Source organism: Sorex araneus, chromosome 1, assembly GCF_027595985.1.
Source record: "Sorex araneus isolate mSorAra2 chromosome 1, mSorAra2.pri, whole genome shotgun sequence".
NCBI classification, from domain to species: Eukaryota; Metazoa; Chordata; class Mammalia; order Eulipotyphla; family Soricidae; genus Sorex; species Sorex araneus.
Genome location: NC_073302.1, coordinates 439,629,565 through 439,651,158, shown reverse-complemented (window position 1 = coordinate 439,651,158; position 21,594 = coordinate 439,629,565). Strand labels below are relative to the sequence as shown.

Sequence of the window (21,594 nt, the reverse complement as noted above, 5' to 3'; positions counted from 1 at the left end):
TCTTGGCCCTTGGTCCGGGCTTTTTCCGTGATATCCTGCTACCTTCCTGACCTCACCTGCCTTCCTTAAATATCACCCCTGCTTCTACGTATTTCCATGCATTTTGTTCAGTCTTGTTTGAGCATATTTACTATGGAATATGGGGTTTTTAATAGGGATACTATAATAGGGGTGCAGATAAAATGCATAAGGAAAAAAATTTTTTTAATTTCTTTTTAACCGTGCTGGTAATTTGTCATTATTCCATTTCCTCTGTGCTGTGTCCTGTATGCACCAAAGCTGTGAGATGAGACACATGCTAGGCTCAGGTGCACGTCAGGTCTCAAGCAGAAAGAGCTCAAACAACTGATACCACTGTGAGGGCTTTGAAGTTTTCTTTTTCTTCTTTCTTTGCTCTTTTGGGTCATACCCAGTGATGCTCAGGGGCTACTCCTGGCTCTGCACTCACTCAGGAATTAGTCCTGGCAGTGCTTGTGGGACCATATGGGATGCCAGGGATTGAACTCGAGTCAGCCACATGAAAGGCGAACGCTCTACCGGCTGTACTATAGTTCTGGCCTGGTTTGAAGTTTTCAGTTTTCTAAACACATGTTTTGGTCTGGAAATGATGATCATTATTTTCAGATAGAGTGCACTTTATATTTATTTTTTAAATAGAATGATTTTTACATTATGCCATGACTGTTTCTATACAGTTCTTTGTGACCAATTGCTGTGATGATGATAATAATGATAGCTTAGGTTTGTGTTGAAATTTCCTTTTTGACAAACTGTAAAAAATTACAAAGGCGGCATGCACAGGAGGGAGAGACGATATGTGTCATGTTCTGTTGTCCAAGGGCACTTGGGGCAATTCTCTCTCACATGTGCCACTCGCGTTCGGTGTTCTCGACCAATTACTGTGTATGGACCGGATCGGATGACTCCTCCTTGTGCTCTCTGCTTCTGTGTGTGCCGCTGTGCTCTCTTCTGTCTGTCTCTCTATCTCTGTCTCTGTCTCTGTAGTATCTCCTCTGATTTCTTTCCCCCTCTCTCTGCCTCTGCTTTTGTGTCTGCTCTGTTCTTCTCCAGTGTCCTCTCGTGTGTCTCCTTCTCTGTCTCTTCTGTCTTCTTCTTCTGTCTCCCTGCCTTCTTCTGTCTCCCTTGTCTTCTTCTGTTTACCCTGTCTTCCTTCTTCTTCTGTCTCCCCATCTTCCTCACAGACTTAGTTTATATAGCAAATTACATAGAGCACTAACACAAAGGTGGGTTGAACGTTAACAAATCAACAAAGAAGGGTAAGACCATTTCTCAAGGAGATTAACAAAATCTCATCTAAGGAGATTAGTAGGTGATCCATTCAAGGTGGGGTCCAAACAAGGGTGTGTCACGGTGTGTCCCTTTCTTCCTTCCTCAGCTAGTAATCCACTTAGTTATAGTAAATTTACTTCTAATATTTCTAGCAATGTCATTCTGTATGAGCACAGTAAGGGATATATCAGATTTAAAGTTTGGTTCTTCCTGAGGACATTCACTGTATATTCCACACCACAGTCCTCAGACCAGGTTAGTCTTCCTAACCCCAGCAGGGTCCTAGTCTTGTTGTTACTTTTGGATCATGACAACATTTGTCTATGACCATGCTCTCAGCTTACAGTTGAGTATTGTGGTGCTTTGGCCTGGGTCATTTCGAAGCCAGGGTAGCTCACAGCTTGCCCTGGGTCCATTTTGTCCCTCGTCAGGACCCTGCTTTTGGGGTGCTAGGAAATAAGGGCAACTGAGTGGAGAAAGAAGATGCCCAGGAGTAAATATTATTGGAGTCAATCGCTCACAAGTTACAAAGCATATTATTAACTGTCTTCCTGTGTCCATACAGAAAGGACATTGCTTTAAGGTAAACGAAGTTCCCTGAGGCAAGGCTAAAAGGAAAACCCCATGTTATCCTACAACAAATGTTCTTTTTTAATTTTTTCTATTTGGGTCACACCCGGCAATGTGCACTCAGGAATTACTTCTGGTGGTGTTTGGGGGGACACCACATGGGATGACGGGAATCGAGCCCAGGTTGGCTGTATGCAAGGCAAACGCACTACCCATTGTGCTATCACTCCAGCCCTGACAAATATTCTTATATGCTATCTATTTTTTTCATTTAATTTTAATAGACACTCTATGTACTATTTATGATACTATCATTATTTAATAGATGACAAGGCTGAGCTTTAATTGATGATTTGCTCAAGATAGCCTGAAAACGATGCTGGTTTACTGGTCCAGACGTCAAGCATGGCATATGCATTTGCTGTTCCATCTCTCTAATTCAAATTGCAAGCCTTCACTAGGATTCCATTATACTCATGCTTTAAGTATTTTTAAACAAATTAAATCACCACTGAATATACTAAATTTTGAGTTAGTTGGATGCCCAGAAATAAAGATCCAAAATCATAATACTTAGGAAATAGTACCCTTACTCGCTTGAGCCAATCAATGAGCAATGGGATGACAGTGACAGTGTCCCTAATGAAAACCCCAATATCCAGATGGTCCCTTGAGTAAAAAAAGTTTAGATAGAATTTTGGATGGCTGAAAACATATAGCTAAACAGGAAACTTCACTCTAGGGCTTAGGAGGAGGGTGTCGTAACTTTGAAGCTACGCTTTTAAAAAATTGAATCTGGTGGGAGGGATACTGGGAACATCGGTGGAGGGGACTGGACACTGGTGGAGGGATATAAACAAAATGCAAATGTGAAAGTTCACAAGTTTGTAACTGTAACTCATGGTGATCCACTAATAAAAAAAACAATTTATTAGCATAAAATATAGGAACATTACATAATTTCATGCCAGCTCTGAAATAATAAAATAATGCTAGATTTGCATATAAATTATAAAAAATTGAATCTGTGAGATAGACAGTTACAAAGCTGTTTCTGAGTGGGTTTCAGTCATACAATGTTCCACACCCTCCCCTTCACTGCTATACATTTCCCATCACCAATGCCCCCTCCCCCATTTCCCTCATACCAATACCTCTTCCCTGCACTTCCTCTCACCCTCTGCTTTTACAACAGTCACTTTTGTTCTCTCTCTCCACCCCCCACCTCTTTCCTTTTGTGCATTGTGATTTGCAATACAGGTACCAAAAGTTTATCATGTACATCCCTTTTGAAGCTGCACATTAAAGGTGCTTCCTAATTGCTTATCACCCTATAACTACAGGTATGTAATGTTCTAGTCTTTGTTCTTAACATATATGGTTTTATTTATTTATTCTTTATTATTTTGGGGGGAGGTCATAATAGGGTACAGTGATGCTTAGAGGTTACCTCTGGTTCTACACTCAGTAATTACTCCTGTTGGTGCCTGGGGGACCAAATGGGATGCCAGGGATTGAACCCAGTTTGACCTGTGCGAGGCAAACACCCTACCAGCTGTACTATCTCTCTAGTCCCTTAACATATGCTAACTAGAAACAATGACCTATGGGAGAAGGTGATGCTGTAAAATTAAAAAAAAAAAAGCCCACCAGCCCCTTTGCTTGGGGCTCCTGAGGAAAGCTTACTGCTGCCTGAACAATTATTGTGTGTCTCTCATTCTCTGTGACCAGCTCCACTGGGCAGAACTGAAACTAGTTTGACTGCGTTAACGCCGGGTGAACAGCTCCAAGAATGGACTAAATCTTCTGTGACTTGCCATTTTGATTATTTTATTTTTAGACCTTCCAAGCAGTGTTCATGGGACTCTGGATTGACTCCTGATGATGCCGCAGGTGGTTCCCCAGGTTAGACTGCTGAATGCTAGAGCTTGAGGATGCAGTGCTGATCAGGCCCTGCAGCTCCAAGAACCTCCAGGAACTTGGAACTCTGCACATAGAGTTTCTTTAGCACCAGGGCCACACCAGGCAGGGCTGGGACCAGTGCAGTGCTGGGGATCCAAGTAATGTCTTATGCGTGCAAATGATGTCCCCCTAGCCACAGGTCCTGTCTTTTCACCTATTTTTTTTTTCAGGAAAAAAACACTTGCATGCTCCCATTACCTCTTTGGATTGAATTTACTCCTATTTCTATGCAAGGTTCACCTCCTGATGGGTATAGCTTGCTTTGTGTTTTTACGCAGGAAAACAAATTTGCAGGCAAATCTGGGCTCTGAGACGGATTCCCATGTAATGGAATCTTTCCTAGTTTGCATTCGTAGCTGCAGGTGGATCTGGATGCAGTTTCACCAGGTCTTCCTCTCTGTTGTGTGGCGTGACCTCTTAGTGCAGCCTAGAGGAAGTCTAAAAGGTTCCCGAGATACAGAGAGGTAGAGAACAAGGAGCAGCTTTCCACCATCCCCCTTCTGTTATAAACTCATGGATTAAACATGGCTAGATTTAAAATTTGTCTCCTAGTACTTCATGATTTTAAGTATTATTAAAAAAGAAAAAAAAAGAAAGAGGCCCAGCTTGGCTGATCATAGGTCAAAGATTCCTAACCTGGCAGGTCCTAGGTAAGGGAAATCCTTTTGCCTTCTGAAATGTATTTGTGTGTGTCTCTCTGTGTATGTCTGTGTGTCTGTGTGTGGGGGGGCCGGGGGGGCGGGGAATTTTTTTGCCACACCTGGAAGTGCTCCTGGCTTTGTGCTCAGGAATAACTCCTGGCGGTGCTTGGGGGACCGTATTCAATGCTGGAGGGCAAACCTGAGTTGGCTGTTTGCAAAGCAAGTACCTTGTCTCTTTATCTCTAGTTCCTGAAATGTATTTTTTAATGAAATGAATTAAGGTATTCAACAACTGATTTAAGTTGTCAAATAGATTCAGTTGAAGGTAAATAATGAGCGCTCCTGGAAAGTCATCTCATCAAATTCTCTAGAATGTACCAATAATACAATGGGAAAGCAATATACAATGGGACATATGAGAATATTAAAATAAGATGGCACATGAAATAAGTTAATCTTCTTTATACTGGAATGAAAGAAGGAAATGGAAAAGTGAACATAATAAACTATTTGAAGAACAAAGAGCTAAGAATTGCATTGAAAGAATAAATTTCATCAGAAATTCAAAAAAAATAGAGGAGAGCTTGAACAAGCAAAGAGGAAGTTGGAAAATACTTCAATCAGCAGTTGCTGATCTAAAAACCATAGCCAGAGAATAAATAAAGCACAATAAGAGGAATTAGTATCAAAATGACAGAAGCAGAAGAATGAACTGGTGAGTAGAAGACAGGATACAGAAAATCACCCAAGACAATAAAAAGAAGAAAAAATCAGAGATCTATGAATCAACAAGAAGAGAAAAAACATTTAACTTATGGAGGATTAGAAGAAAAGATGAGAGATATGGGTAGAGAAAAAATTTTTGATGAAAAGTGAATTATAGCTAAAACCTTCCCCAATTTGAAGATCAATTTAGATTTCCAGATCCATGGAAGTCAAAGAATACTAATAAGAATAATTAAAAGCAGGAAAACCCCAAGATACATTGTAATTAAAATGGCAAGAGCTGCTATTTAAAATTTGAAAAATATTTCTATTTTAAGATAGAGATGCTATTTTGAAAGAAGGAAGAGCAAACCCCCACATTACCTATTACAGAACTTTTCAAAAATGAAAACAGGTGAAGAACCTGGAATTAAACCCTGAGTGCTACAGGGTGTGATCTAAAACAAAATAAATCAAACAGATCTGTCTAATGATAGTGGCAGTGTGGGGTGGGGGGAGACGGGACTGGGGAGGGGGGGAGGTATGTTGGGTTTACTGGTGGTGGAGAATAGGCACTGGTGAAGGGATGGGTTATCAAACTTTGTAAGGGAGAAACATGAGCACAAAAATGTATAAATCTGTAACTGTACCCTCATGTTGACTCACTAATTAAAAATAAACTATTAATTAAAAAAAAGAAATCCTACAGTCTAGAAGGGGTGTTATGCTGTATTCAACAAACTGAATCAATTAGGTATCCAAACAAGAATACTTCGTTCAGCTGAGTCATTATTCAAATTCAATGGTGAAATACAAAACTGTTCTGACAAACAACAGCTAAAGAAGTTATTGGTCATGAAATTAGCACTCCAAGTACACTAAATGGTCTTATATAAAACACTAAAGAAATGTGGAGATGGAGAAATAACTCAATAGTCTGAGTTCATGGTTTGTATACAAGAGGCCTAGCTCAAATATCCAGAACTTCAGGGTTGCCCAGGTACTGCTAAGGAGTGATTTCCAAACATGAGCTTGGGATAGCACCTGTTGGGGATGGTTAGGTATGGATGGGTATGGTACACCCTGAGCACACGTGCACGCAAACACACACCATCACCACCACCACACCACACAGTTTAAGAAAAAAAGACTATACATTCACAACACATACAAAATATGACATTGAATTCCTATTGTTCATCGATTTGCTTGAGCGGGCACCAGTAACGTCTCAGGTTCGATTCCTCTGTCCCTCTCAGAGAGCCTGGCAAGCTACCAAGACTATCCCTCCTGCATGGCAGAGCCTGGCAAGCTACCCATGGCTTATTCGATATGCCAAAAACAGTAACAACAAGTCTCACAATGGAGAAATTACTGGACTTGAACTAACCAATTAAAAAAATACAGGCTGTATGGATGAATGGATCAGAAAATTGAAACCAACTTCTGTTTATAAGAGACTCATTTGAACTATTATAGCAAACACAGACCCAAAGTCAAAGGTTGAAAAAGTTACGTGGGAACAGTAGGCTGAATTATCAGGAAAAGTTATATTTAGAGCTGACAAAATAGACTTTGACCTAAAAATGATAATAGAAAACAGAGTGGACATTATATAATGATCACAAGCTCTATACACAAGAAAAATTACTTTCCATTAACATGTTCTTTTTCTAGCTATTTAGGTATAGATCTTTAAAAGATTTTTCCTGATCTTGATATATGCCTATGTCACTGTAAATTTGCCTGTTAGCACTACTATTGTATCTCATAGATTAAAAAAAATTTTTTTAAATTTTTCTTTGTTTTTTGGGTCACATCTGGTAATGCACAGGGGTTAGTCCTGGTTCTGCTCTCAAGAATTACCCCTGGCGGTGCTCAGGGGACCATACGGGATGCTGGGAATCGAACCTGGGTTGGCTGCGTGCAAGGCAAACATCCTACACGATGTGCTATTACTCCAGCCCTCCCATAGATTTTTGATATGTGGTATTCACAATTTGTTTTGTCTAAAAGTATTATATTTAAAAAATTGAAATAGTGTGATTTAAAATACTATTAATGATATCTCATGCATACATCATTCTGTCTTCATACTCCCACTTGAGTGAACATTTCCCTACACCAATGTCCCAAAAGCCCCTCCTCTCCAAGTCATCTTTCACCTTAATGTGGTTCTGAGGACTACTGTCCAGTTCTGTTGTCTTTGACCATTTTGCTCCCTTAGTACTTTTATATTTAACACACACTGAGAAATAAATATATCGTCTATCCCCTTTCTCCCGAATGACTTTGCTAAGCATGACACCCTCTAATTCCATCCATATAGAGGCAAATTGCATGATTTTGCCCTCTTATAGCTTCATAGAATTCCATTGTGTATGTGTGTTGGTGTACAACATCTCACAATCTCAGGCCTAGCTAGACTTGGATGTTAAAATTGTTTTTCTGTTACTGTTACTTTAACTGACTATGCTTCCGGTTATGTAACTGACTTTGATACTGTTTTGGTTGACTTAAGTTAATTTGCATATTCTGTCTATGTCATCGAATGTTATTGGTAAGAACATTAAGCTAGTTAATAAAAGGGGTTGAACAGGCTGCTCTGGGGCACAGCACAACATCAGAGACAGTTTGTGATCTTCCATAAAATATTTCTTTCGCGTGCATATTTTTATGCCTGAGACTGTCTAACCAAACCTTAGTGCAACATATGGTGGTGCCCAATGTGAGGCTCGAAGATAAAGGCCTGGTATGGAAGAAATAAAGAAAGGGAGAGATAAATAAAGAAATAAAGTAATATAAATAGAAAGAAAGGAAGAAGAAAAAGAGAAATAAAAAATAAAGAAATATAGATAGAAAGGAAGAAGAAAAGGAGAAAGAAAGGGAATAAAGAAATATAGAAAGAAGAAAGAGAAAAAAGGGAGAAAGAAATAAAGATAGATAGAAAGAATGGAAGATGAAGAAAAAAGAGAAAGAAAGGGAATAAAGGAATATAGATAGAAAGATAGAAAGGAAGGAAGAAGAAGAAAAAGAGAGAGGAAATAAAGAAATGTAGGTAGAAAGAAAGAAAGGAAAAAGAATAAAAAGAGAAAGAAAGGGAATAAGGAAATATAGACAGAAAGAAAGGAAGGAAGAAGAAAAAGAGAAAGGGAATAAAGAAATGTAGATAGAAAGGAAGAAGAAAAAGAGAAAGGGAAGGAAATAAAGAAATATCGATAGAAAGAAAGGAAGAAGAAGAAAAGGAGAAAGAAATGGAATAAACAAATATAGATAGAAAGAAAGGAAGATGGAAACATATTCCTTGCTCATGGATAGGAAGAATGAACATTGTCAAAATGGCAATACTCCCCAAAGCACTGTACAGATTCAATGCAATCCCTATAAGGATACCCATGAAAAACTTCAAAGAAATGGAGCAAACACTTCTGAAATTCATATGGAACAATAAACGCCCACAAATAGCTAAAGCAATTCTTGGGAAAAGGACGATGGGAGGCATCACCCTCCCCAACCTCAAAGTCTACTATAAAGCAGTAATAATCAAAACAGCATGGTACTGGTCCAAAGGCAGATCCGCAGACCAATGGAACAGGGTGGAATATCCCTACACACAATCCCAATTGTATGGACATCTAATCTTTGATAAGGGAGCAAGAAATGTGAAGTGTAGCAAAGAAAGCCTCTTCAACAAATGGTGCTGGCATAACTGGACAACCACTTGTGAAAAATGGGTTTAGATCTAGACCTATCACCATGCACAAAATTCAGATAAAAATGGATTAAAGACCTAAACATCAGACCAGAATCCATAAGGTACACTGAAGACAAGGTTGGCAAAACTCCCCACGGCATTGAAGCTATTGGTATATTCAAAGATGACATGCCACTGACCAACCAAGTGGAAACAGAGATAAATAAATGGGATTATATTAAACTAAGAAACTTCTGCACTGCAAAAGATACAGTGACCAAAGTACAAAGAATCTACAGAAAGGGAAAGAATATTCACCCAATACCCATCAGATAAGGGGCTGATATCAAGGATATACAAGGCACTGGTTGGAATCTACAAGAAAACTGCCAACCCCATCAAAAAATGGGGGATGGAAATGAACGGAAATTTTCTCAAGAAAGAAATACAAATGGCAAAAAAGGCACATGAAAAAATGCTCTTCATTACTAATCATCAGAGAGATGCAGATCAAAACAGCCATGAGATACCACATCACACCACAGAGAATGGCACACATCCAAAAGAACAAAAGCAACCACTGTTGGCGAGGATATGGGGAAAAAGGGACCCTCCTACACTGCTGGTGGGAATGCCGACTGGTTCAGCCCTTTTGGAAAACAGTATGAGCGCTTCTCAAAAAATTAGAAATTGAGTTCCCATTTGACCCAGCAATACCATTTCTGGGAATATATCCCGGAGATGCAAAAAATTATAGTAAAAGTGACATCTGCACCTATATGATCATTGCAGCACTGTTCACAATAGCCAGAATCTGGAAAAAACCCAAGTGCCCAAGAACAGATGACTGGTTAAAGACACTTTGGTACATCTACACAATGGAATACTATGCAGCTGTTAGAAAAGATGAAGTCATGAAATTTTCATATAGGTGAATCAACATGGAAAGTATCATGTTAAGTAAAATGAGTCAGAAATTGAGGGACAGTCATAGAAATATTCCACTCTTTTGTGGAATATAAAGTAACAGAATGGGAGACTAACTCCCAAGAATAGTAGAGATAAGTACCAGGAGGTTGGCTCCAAGGCTTGGAAGCTGGCCCCACATGCTGGAGGAAGGGGCAGCTCACATAGAGAAGGGAACACCAGGTAAAGTGTGGTTTGAGGACCCGCATGGGATGGGAGAGGCACTCTGAAAATAGAATATAGACCAAACACTATGGCCACATATTGCCTCTGTTGCAAACTACAACACCCAAAAAGAGAGAGAGAGAACAAAAGGGAATGCCCTGCCACAGAGGTGGAGTGGGGTCAGGGAGATGGGGTGGGTGGGTGGGAGGGATACTGGGAACATTGGTGGAGGGGACTGGGCACTGGTGGAGGGATATAAACAAAATGCGAACATGAAAGTTCATAAGTTTGTAACTGTAACTCATGGTGATTCACTAATAAAAAAAAATTTAAAAAGAAAGAAAGAAAGAAGGAAGAAGGAGAAAAAGCGAGAAATAAGTATGGATAGAAAGAAAGAAAGGATAGAAAAAAGAGAGAAAGGGAATAAAAATATAGTTAGAAAGAAATAAGGAAAAAGAAAGAAAGGGAGGAATAAATATAAAAAGAAATAGAAGAAAGAAAAAAGAAAGGGAGAAAGAAATAAAGAAGTATAGATAGAAGAAAAAGATAAAGAATGGGAATAAAGAAAGATAGGAAGAAAGAAAGGGAAAAGAAGAAAAGAATAAAGAAAGGGAGAAAAATAAAGAATAAATGAAGAAAGGGAAAAAAGGGCAGTGGGGAATTCTGTAATATCACAGCAGGATACCTATGTTGACATCCGGAACTCTCTAACAAAAGCAGCTGGTCTGCCAGTGAAGAAACAGGTAAAACTATGCCCTCTTGAGAGGGTAAAAAGGTACTGTCATTAGTTTAAGCAAAAAGATAGGAAACAATTTAATTTAAAATTATGGGGAAAAGTAGGGGAAAGGTTGCATCATGCACAAGTTTTCAAATCAATTTACAGAGAAACTCCTGTGTTAGAGGAGAAGAGTGGGAAAGAATCTTTGATTCAGCCTAAATTTTGTGCTAAGCCGACAGCATCTATATTATCTGGTGATTCATATCAAATTGATGATTCATCTGCCCGGTTTGAGTCTGACAGCTTTGAGTCAGACACAGAGAATTTGGTTTTAAAAGAGGTTGTAAACGTCCAAGAATTGAGAAAAGTTAATAAAAAATTAGATAAATTAATTAGTCAAATGAAGTACCTTGAGATGCACCACCCTTCTGAAAGAAGGATAATGCCTGCTGTACAGGGTATCACTGATCCTGACCCTTTGGCAGTTCCTTCCTCTCGCTTATATAAGAATAGGGAAGAGGGGTCTCTGTGTTGCTGTTTTAAGCTTACTCCTGAGTTGCATTCTCTGATGCAAAAATCTGAAGCTCCTTTATAGAAGGCAAAATTGAGTCAACAGCCTGCTCAGTTTATGACTTTTCCAGTCGTTTGTAATCCTGATGTGCAAAGAAAAAGACAGGCAGGGGAATATGAGCCTGTCCCTTTTAAGTTTCTTTCCTTGCTTAAGCAAGCTGTGACAACCTATGGTGTTACTTCTAACTATGTGCCAGCCCTTCTTGAAAATTTTGCAGAAACTCATACTATAATTCTGCTTGATTGGGAAACTCTTGCAAAGGCAGTGTTAGAAAATTCTCAATAGGTACAATTTAAACCTTGGTGGAGAGAAGAGGTTGAGAAATTTGCTAGAATTAAAACACCAAAACATGTTGATATCACTGTGAACCAGATTTTAGGCACTGGCAAGTGGGATTTAGAGGAAGAACAAGTCCATTTGGAGGCAAACATTTTAGAAGCTGTTAATAAGACTTGTCTAAAGGAGTGGCGTTATCTTGAAACCCCTGCAAAATGAAGTAGCATTGGCAAAAAAACTGTCTTACATTGACCTTATGAGAGCAACAGAAGGAAGTGTAGCCACTGATATTTCAGTTTTACAGGATTTGTTTCTGACTCCTAATAAAATTTATAAAATCCCAACTAATGTTTATGGCCCCCTTCCAAAAGGAACAAAAGGATTGATCCTTGGCAGAAGCAGTATGACTTTGCGAAGTATTAACATAAAAGTGGGACTCATCGACAATGATTTTCTGAATGAAATCTTAATTATAGTCACTGTTCAAGTGGATATCAGAATATTTGAAGGGAAACGTATTGCTCAACTGCTTTTGCTTCCATGCATACTAGGAAAAAATACAGGTATGAAAAGAAAAGGTAATTTTGGAAGTACTAATGCAGAAATATTTTGGGCAAAAGAGATTACTGATGATAAGCCTACTTTAGTCATGACCTTTGAGGATGGGACAAAACTGGAGGGTATGTTAGGTTCAGGTGCTGATGTTACTGTTGTCACCTCTCATCATTGGCCTATGGTTTGGCAAAAGCGTTGTGTGGACGTTACTTTTTCTGGTATGGGAGTGGTCACTGATGTTCAACAGTGTGCAACCTCTTCATTGTAGCGATCCTGATGGAGACATGGCAGTCATCCAGCCATATATTGCTCCAATAGCTATCACCCTATGGGGATGAGATTAGTTGCAAAAACTTGGTGTGAGCAAATGAAAAAATTGCAATATGGATTCCTTCTTTAAAAATTTTTGCCGGTTTTGTAAAAACAGAAGCGCTTCTCTTTTGACCCAATTTTAACAAGTAGGAGACAATCTAGTGAGAATGAGCAAGGGGGGATATTCCCAATTGGCCAACAGGGAATTATTACCCTGGGGACTTCCCTTCCTTTCTCTGTCAGTTTTTCTTCCCTGGTTCTTGGAGGGTCAGATCGATCGATCAAGTATGAATGAATGCACATGTGCATGTGATTTTTGTCGTGTTTCTGTATGTCTGTCTATGTTGAGTGCTTTAAATGTTGAAATCAGATTGAAATCAGAAGTGTAACTTCTTTGCCCTTGTAACTGGGCAAACAGCCCCACCAAGAAGGTTAGTAATATGTACTCCAAAAAATATTAAAAGTTTGGTTGTTCGTTAGGGGGTGGGTATTTGTTAGTCCCCAATATGTTTATTTATATCCCACGTGTGAGAGAGACCACTCTGTGTAGGTATTTCTCCTTTTGACTGGTTTCACTCAGAGTGATAATCCCTTGGTCATTTGATTTAGCAGTAAATTTTATGACTTTATCTTTTCTTATGGTTGAGTAATATTCCATTGTATATATGCACCATAGTTTCTTTGTCCAGCCATATATTCTCGGACACTTGGGTTGTTTCCAGAGTTTGGCTATTGTGAATAGTACTGCAAGGGATATAGGGGGTGCAAATGTCTTTTCTTCATTTTGTCTTAGGGCCCTTGGGGTATATTCCAAGAAGTAGGGTCTCTGTCACTGTCACTGTCATCCCATTGCTCATCGATTTGTTCGAGCGGGCACCAGTAACATCTCTCATTGTGAGACTTATTGTTACTGTCTTTGGCATATCCAATAGACCAAGGGTAGCTTGCCAGGCTTTGCCATGCGGGCTAGATACTCTCGGTAGCTTACCGGGCTCTCCGAGAGGGGCGGGGGAATCGAACACGGGTCGGCCGCGTGAAAGGCAAATGCCCTACTGCCATGCTATCGCTCCAGCCCCAAGAAGTAGGGTATCTGGGTCAAATGTAAACTCACTTCCTAATTTTGTAGGAATGTCCATATTGTTTTCCAGAAAGTCTGAACCAGTCAGCATTCCTACCAGCAGCGAACAGAGTCCCTTTCTCCCCACATCCACAATAGTACTGGTTGTTCTTGTGTTTTTTGATATGTGCCAGTCTCTGATGTGAGATATCTCATTGTTGTTTCGCATTTCCCTAATGTTTAGTGATGCAGAGAATTTTCATGTGTCTTTTGGCCCGTTGTATTTCTTCTTTGAGGAAATTTCTGTTCACCTCTTCTCCCCATTTTTTGATGTATTTTTTTTCTTGTAAAATTCTATCAGTGTCTTTTACATCTTCAATATTAACCCCTTATCATATGGGTGTTGGGTAAATTTCTCCCATTCTGTGACGTGTTATTTATATCCTGGTCATCATTTCTTTTGAGGTGCAGAAATTTCTACTATAATATAGCACCATTTGCTTATCTTTGCTTACACTTGCTTGGTCAGTGTTGTTCCATTTTTGAAGATGCTTTTAACTTCAATATCATGAAGAATTCTGCCTACATTTTCCTCTATTTACTGTATGAATTCAGGTCTGATATTAAGGTCTTTAATCCATTTTGATTTGACTTTTGGGCATGTTGTTAGGAAGAGGTGTGAATTCATTTTTCTTTTTTGCATGTAGCTGAAAAGTTTTAGCACAACTTGTTAAAGAGGTTTTCCTTGCTCCACTTCACATTTAGTCTCTTTATTGAAGGTTAAATGATCAGATACCTAAGGGTCTAAGGCAGTAGTTTCAATAGGCTGAATCAGTTAGCCTACATATACAGTAGGTCCAACAATCTAGATTCATGTAATCACACCCAATGAAACTTGGACAGCAATGAATAATTTATCAGAACGTATCTTATTAAGAAATTTGTAAATGTTTATCTATTAAGTCTTTCTTATCTAATGGGTCCCTTGAGGACATTATTTCCTTGTTGATAGTTTGGTCCGGATGATTCATTCTTTGTCATAAGTGTAGTTATAAAGTTCTCTACAATTAATGTATTACTTTCAAGTTCTCCCTTGGGGAAATTATTATTTTATGTTAGGTGAACCTCGATTATCTTTGATAGTCCAGAGATATGTTATTGTCAATTACAATGACTAACATTCTTTAAGCTTTTGCTATGACTACAGAGGTAAAAGACCTTTGAGTTCACTTATGCTTACTCCTTTAATATAAAATGTTGAGGACAATATTTATCTCATTAAAAAATGTTCCACAAAGTAAAATAAAAATTTTCTACATTATTTGAATATATAGAAGAATCGTTACTTTTTATGTCATGTGATACTTGCATTCAGATGAGAGAGAACCATTCAAAGTCTTTAGTGACCCAAAGTGCAGTACAATCAGACTGATTGTCACAGAAAACACTATTGCTTCAACATTTTTTGTGTTTTTTTCTCAGCTGTTCTGCTTTCATTTTTGTTTTTTATTGAATTACCATGAGATGCAGTTACAAAACTTTTATGTTTGAGTTTTAGTCATACAATGATCAAACACCCATCCCTCCACCAGTGCACATTTTCCACCACCAATGTCCCCAGTATCCACCCCCTCCTCAACCCTCCCCCTGCCTCTATGGCAGACAATTTCCCCTGTACTCTCTTTCTACTTTTGGGCATTATGGTTTGCAATAAAGATACTAAGAGGCTATAATGTTTGGTCCTTTATCTACTCTCTCTCTTTTTTTGTGATGTGGTAACATGTACTTATTTTTTATGTGTTATTTATTATTTATTTTTAAAATTTTTTACTGTCACCATGTGGAAAGTTACAAAGTTTTCAGTTTAAGTCTCAGTTATACAATGTTCGAACACCCATGCCTTCACCAGTGCACATATTCCACCACCAAGAATCACAGTATAGCTCCACCCTGCCCCCCATGCCCCTAGCCACCCCTGCCTGTGTAACTGATAAATTTCACTTTACTTTCACTTTACTTTGATTACATTCAATATTTCAACAAAACTCACTATTATTGTTTGGAGTTTCTCCCCCCTGCAGTCGGACCTGCTGAAAAGGAAGCATTTTATAATTTGTTTTCCATTGCTGAGAATGAAAAGATATGAGGTTGACTGACCGCACTAGTGGCCTCACGGTTTTGGGTTTCTGCATTTTAGTATTTTAGTAACTAAGTCCAGAGAAATATCTGCCAGAAATTGCATCACTGCAAACTTGTAATTCTCAGTTATATTATATTCCACATATGAGTGCAATCTTTCTATGTCCGTCTCTTACTTTCTGACTCATTTCACTCAACATGATACTTTCCATGTTGATCCACTTATATGCAAATTTTATGACTTCATGTTTTCTGACAGCTACATAGTATTCCATTGTGTATATATACCAAAGTTTCTTTAACCAGTCATCTGTTTTGGGGCACTCTGGATTTTTCCAGATCGTGGCTATTATAAACAGTGCTGCAATAAACATAGAAATGCAGATATCATCTCTACCATACCTTTTTGCATCTCCGGGATATATTCCCAGGAGTGGTATTGCTCAGTCAAATGGAAGCTCAATTTCTAATTTTCTGAGAATTGTCCATATTGTTTTCCAAAAGGGCTGAACCAGTCGGCATTCCCACCAGCAGTGAAGAAGAGTCCCTTTCTCCCAACATCCACGCCAACAACAGTTGCTATTTGTTTTTTGGGATGTGGGCCAGTCTCTGTGGTGTGAGATGATATCTCATGGTTGTTTTGATCTGCATCTCCCTGATGATTAGTGATGTGGAACATTTTCTCATGTGCCTCTGAGCCGTTCGGATTTCTTCTTTGGGAAAGTTTCTGTTCATTTCATCACCCCATTTTTTGATTGGGTTGGCAGTTTTCTTCTTGTGGAGTTCAACCAGTGCATTGTATATCCTTGCTATAAACCCTTTATTGGATGGGTACTGCGTAAATGTCCTTTCCCTTTCTGTAGGTTGTCTTTGTACTTTGGTCACTGTTTTTCTTGAGGTGCAGAAGCTTCTTAGTTTGAGATAGTCCCATTTATGTATCTCTGTTTTCACTTGCTTGGCCAGTGGGTGTCAGCTTTGAAGATACCATTGGCTTCAATGTCGTGGAGGGTTTTGCCGACCTTGGCTTCAATGTACCTTAGCGATGCTGGTCTGATGTTGAGGTCCTTAATCCATTTTGATCTGACTTTTGAACATGGTGATAGGTGGAGGTCTAAGCCCAATTTTTTGCATGTAGCTGTCCAGTTTTGCCAGCACAATTTGTTAAACATGCTTTCCTTGCTCCACTTCACATTTCTTGCTCCCTTATCAAAGACTAGATGGTCATATATTTGGGGTGTGTGTGTCAGAGTATTCAACCCTGTCTGCCAGGGTTGCCTTTGGTCTGCCACTCTGCCTTTGTTCCAGTACCAAGCTGTTTTAATGACTACCGCTTTGTAGTAGAGTTGGAAGTTGGGGAGGTTGATTCCTCCCATTTTCTTTTTCCCAAGGATTGCTTTAGCTATTCGTGGGGGCTTATTGTTCCATATGAATTTCAGAAGCACTTGCTCTATTTCTTTGAAGAATGACAAGGGTATCCCTATAGGGATCGCATTGAATTTGTACAATGCTTTGGGGAGAATTGCCATTTTGACAATATTATCTTTTCAAATCCATGAGCAGGGGATATTTTTCCATTTCCTCATGTCTTCTTTTACTTCCTGAAGTAGCGTTTTGTAATTTTCAATATACAGGTCCTTTGCCTCCTTAGTTAAGCTGATTTTGAGGTACTTGATTTTTTGAGGCACAATTGTGAACAGGATTGCTTTTCTCATGTTGCTTTCTTCTCTCTCATTATTTGCATATAAGAAAGCCATGGACTTTGGGGTATTGATTTTATATCCTGCAACTTTACTATACGATTTTATTGTTTCTAGGACTTTCTTGGTAGAGGTTTTATGGTTTTCTAAGTATAATATCATATCATCAGCGAATAGTGAGAGCTTGATTTCTTCCTTTCCTACCTGAATGCCCTTAATATCTTTTTCTTGCCTAATTGCTATTGCAAGTACTTCAAGTACTATATTAAACAGAAGTGGAGAGAGTGGGCATCCTTGTTTCGTCCCTGTTCTCAGAGGGAAGGGTCTTAGTTTTTTCCCATTGAGGATGATGATTGCTGTAGGCTTGTGATAAACGGCTTTGACTATATTGAGGAAGGTCCCTTCTACATCCATTTTGGCGAGAGTTTTCATCATAAACGGGTGCTGGATCTTGTCAAATGCCTTCTCTGCATCTATTGATATGGTTATATGATTTTTATCTTTTCTTTTGTTGATATGATGGATTATGTTTATTGATTTCCGAATGTTAAACCATCCTTGCTTTCCTGGTATGAATCCCACTTGGTCGTGGTGTATGATCTTTTTGATGAGTTGTTGAATTCTATTTGCTAATATTTTGTTGAGAATCTTTGCATCTGTGTTCATCAGGGATATTGGCCTGTAGTTTTCTTTTTTGTGTGTGTGGTGTCTTTGTTTGCTTTTGGTATTAGGGAGACATGGGCCTCATAGAAACTGTTTGGGAGGGTTTCTGTTTCTTCAATTTCCTGTACTGTGAATCTTAAGGATGCCGATGCCCCCTCATAAGAAATTTCTTTCTTTGACCTTGCTGTTTTCAGAATTTTACTTCTGTCCTGGATTTTGTCATTCTAATCAGGATGCTTGCCGAAGTATTTTTATTTGGATTTCTTTTATCTGGAACTCTTCTGGCCTCCCAGATCTGATCACAAGTGGTTTTAAGCTGTGAAAATGTCTTAGCAATGATGTCTTGGACAGTTTATTCTTCATCAGGGCTTTCTTCCTGTCTCTCTGGGACTCCAATAATTCTTATGCTATTCCTCATGGCTTCATCCTGATTTTCACTTGACATCTGTTGATTTATTTTGAGGCTCTTTTCCATTCTCTGCTGCTGTGTGGAGAGTCGCTGCACCTCATCTTGGAGCTCATTGATTCTATCCACAGCAGCTATTACTCTGTTGCTGAGGCCTTCCACTGAGTTTTTCATTTCACCTACCAAGTTTTTTAGGTCTGTCATTTCTGCTTGCATTTTTGTTTGCATTTTCCTCATCTCCACTTTCCTATCCTCTTGTATTTTATCAGCGGTACATTACATTGCTTCTTTGAGCTCCTTATACATGTTTAAAAGATCTATTTTAAATTCCTTATCTGAGAGGTTATAGAATTCACTGCTACTTTTGCTTCACCTGGGCTAGCAACTTCAATCATTAGCCTTGAGAGGTTCTTCATTGTTTTACTATAGTGAACTTTGTGTTTTGGAGTTTTATCTAATGTTACTGTATGTTTGGACCCCTACAATCAGGCTATCTTTGTGAGTGGCGGTACCTAATTGATAGGTATGTGTGAGACCTGGGGTAACTGGTTCCTCAAATGTGGGGTGCAGAGAAAGTAAGTTCTTTCTTACTTTCCACACGGTTTTGTGGTTAGGGGTTTAGAAGCTGTTCTGAATGAGCAGATGAGGGGGCGATGATAGGGGTCCACACACCTGGGGGAGGAAAGTAGCAGCGCAGATCTGGAAGGGCGGCGGCTGGAGGAAGGATGCACAGCCCATGGGATGCTGGATGAGCTTGGGTCCAGCTTCCAGGCTGGGGTGCAGGTGCGGGGACTGGGTGACTGGTAAGGGTAGTTGGCACACTTGGGAGAGGAAGGTAAAGGTGCTGGAGGGAGGTGGCTGGGATTATGATGCTAATATTTTATTTTTAAGATTACAAACATCTCAATCTGTGACTAGAAAATTAATTTTTTAATTACTCTTTACCAGATGGACTGGAGCGATAGCACAGCAAGTAGGGCATTTGCCTTGCATGCGGCCAACCCAGGTTCGATTCCTCCACCCCTCTTGGAGAGACGGGCAAACTACCGAGACTATCCCTCCTGCATGGCAGAGCTGGTAAGCTACTCGTGGCGTACTCAATATGCCAAGAACAATAACAAGTCTCACAATGAAGACATTACTGCTGCCCACTTGAGCAAATCAATGAGCAACGGGACGACAGTGATACAGTACTACAGTGCTTTATCAGATAGTTTTTAAAGTCTTTATTAGTTATTGTTGTTCCCAAACATTTGCTTTCATGAACCAATAAAAATTCAGGGGAGAGGGGGGAATGGGGCCAAAGAACATTTGTATATGTTACCTGGAAAACTTCAACAAATTTTCCACCTATTAACACTGTCATTTCATAGTAGATTGACTGTTAATATGAAATCAGGGCTGGAGCGATAGCATAGCAGGTAGGGCGTTTGCCTTGCACACGGCCAACCCGGGTTCAAATTCCAGGATACCTGAGCACCGCCAGGAGTAATTCCTGAGTGGAGAGCCTGAAGTAACCCCTGTGTATTGCTGGGTGTGACCCAAAAAGCAAAATATACATATATATAATATATAACATATATAATATATATGAAATCAGTTCATCCTTTTGAAAAAATCTATTTTTTGTCTTAACTTTTCTCATTTCACTGACCACTAGTAAAATTAGGAGCCATGAAATACTGTATTTGTTTGCAACACAAAATCGAGAAATTTGGGTCTGGAGTGATAGCACAGTGGGGAGGGCGTTTGCCTTGCACATGGCTGACCCAGGTTCGATTCCCAGCATTCCCTACAGTCCCCTGAGCACGGCCAGGGGTCATTCCTGAGTGCAGAGCCAGGAATGACCCCTGTGCATCACCGGGTGTGACCCAAAAAGAAAAAAAAATCGAGAAATCTGACCCAGCAGCAGCCCAGATATAAACTATCCTCTGAATCCTCAGCCATTCTACCCAAGTGGACTATTTAATGTTGCACTTTGGAGCTCAGCAATATACACCCTCAATTTTACAGATAAGGAAACTGGACCCAGGCATGTTGTGAAATTCCATGACTATAGTTAAAAAGAAGAGGCCTTAATTATGGAAATCTCAGCAAAAAGACATATAGGAGGCAGCTGTGCGGGAATTGGGGGTGGCAGACACTCAGTGAGAACAGACATTCAGCTCACAGCTCACAAGGAAATCCTGACCAACAGTTTTCCATCAGGGATGAGAAGCTGTTGTAGCATCACATTGACTAACCCCCTGCCCAGACCTCAGAGAGCTGGATGATCTGTCTCTTTCCGTCTTGACTCAGAATACTACTTCGGCCTATGCCTCTGAACAGAACAACCGATGTCTAAAGGGGGCTCTGCCTGCTGTGGCAGCTGCTCACCTTTGGAGTGGCACAAAATGGGAGGCCCAGATATTCTGGGAGCTTCCACAGACACGTCCCTCAATGCCATGGCTGGTGAGTCACGGTCATACTGAGTGCACACATCTCTTCCTTGCCAGCCTTCCCCAAACCAGTCCACTCACAACACTATTTTGCTGGAGAAAATTTTGCATGACCTCACGCATATCAATCTGGCATGAAAACCAAACATTTGCTGATAATAAATCATTTTAAAGTGCATTTAAAGATCATTGTTTTTCACTTACTTCATATGCCATGAGGTCATAACTCATAGTTTAAGAAGCTAGGTCCTAAGCAACATTATTCAATCTTCTGTTCTAAAACCTATAATCCTCAGAGTTTCATATTTTGGACAAACTTTAATCTCTTTATCCTCTTCTTCATATCCCTTTTTCCTATTTATTCCATCTGCTATTTTTTTATCACCAGCCATCCATAAACTTGGCTCAGCATTACTTCAGTATAAATATGTGATACTTAAGTTCAGTCCTCTAACAGAAACATGCATATTCTCTCTGTCCCTATGCAAATCTCTTCGATAAAAATGTTGAGTTTAAGAATTGACTTTGGAAGTGGAGGGGTGGTAAACTCATTTTGGTTCCAGATAAATATTGCAAGGATTAAAGTACTTGCTATGGGGCTTGAGTGATAGCATAGCAGGGGAGGAGTTTTCCTTACACATGACTGACCCGGGTTCGATCCCTGGCATCCCATATGGTCCCCCAAGCACCGCCAGGAATAATTCCTGAGTGCAGAGCTGGAAGTAACCCCTGACCATCACTGGGTTGACCAAAAAGCCAAAAAATAAAA

At 39.5% G+C, this 21,594-nt stretch overlaps 1 protein-coding gene across 1 annotated transcript in view; it reads right to left on the bottom strand.

Annotated features, from left to right (window-relative positions):
- The window catches only part of LOC101544608 (maltase-glucoamylase), a 244,248-nt gene extending 223,415 nt beyond the window's left edge, over positions 1 to 20,833 (bottom strand). Inside the window, exons 1-2 of the mRNA XM_055129619.1 lie at positions 20,764 to 20,833; positions 19,060 to 19,187 (exon numbers count right to left, since the gene is read on the bottom strand). Of these exons, the coding sequence (XP_054985594.1) occupies positions 19,060 to 19,187; positions 20,764 to 20,833 (198 nt within the window). The remainder of the gene's footprint in view (positions 1 to 19,059; positions 19,188 to 20,763) is intronic.
- Positions 20,834 to 21,594: the final 761 nt, after the last annotated feature.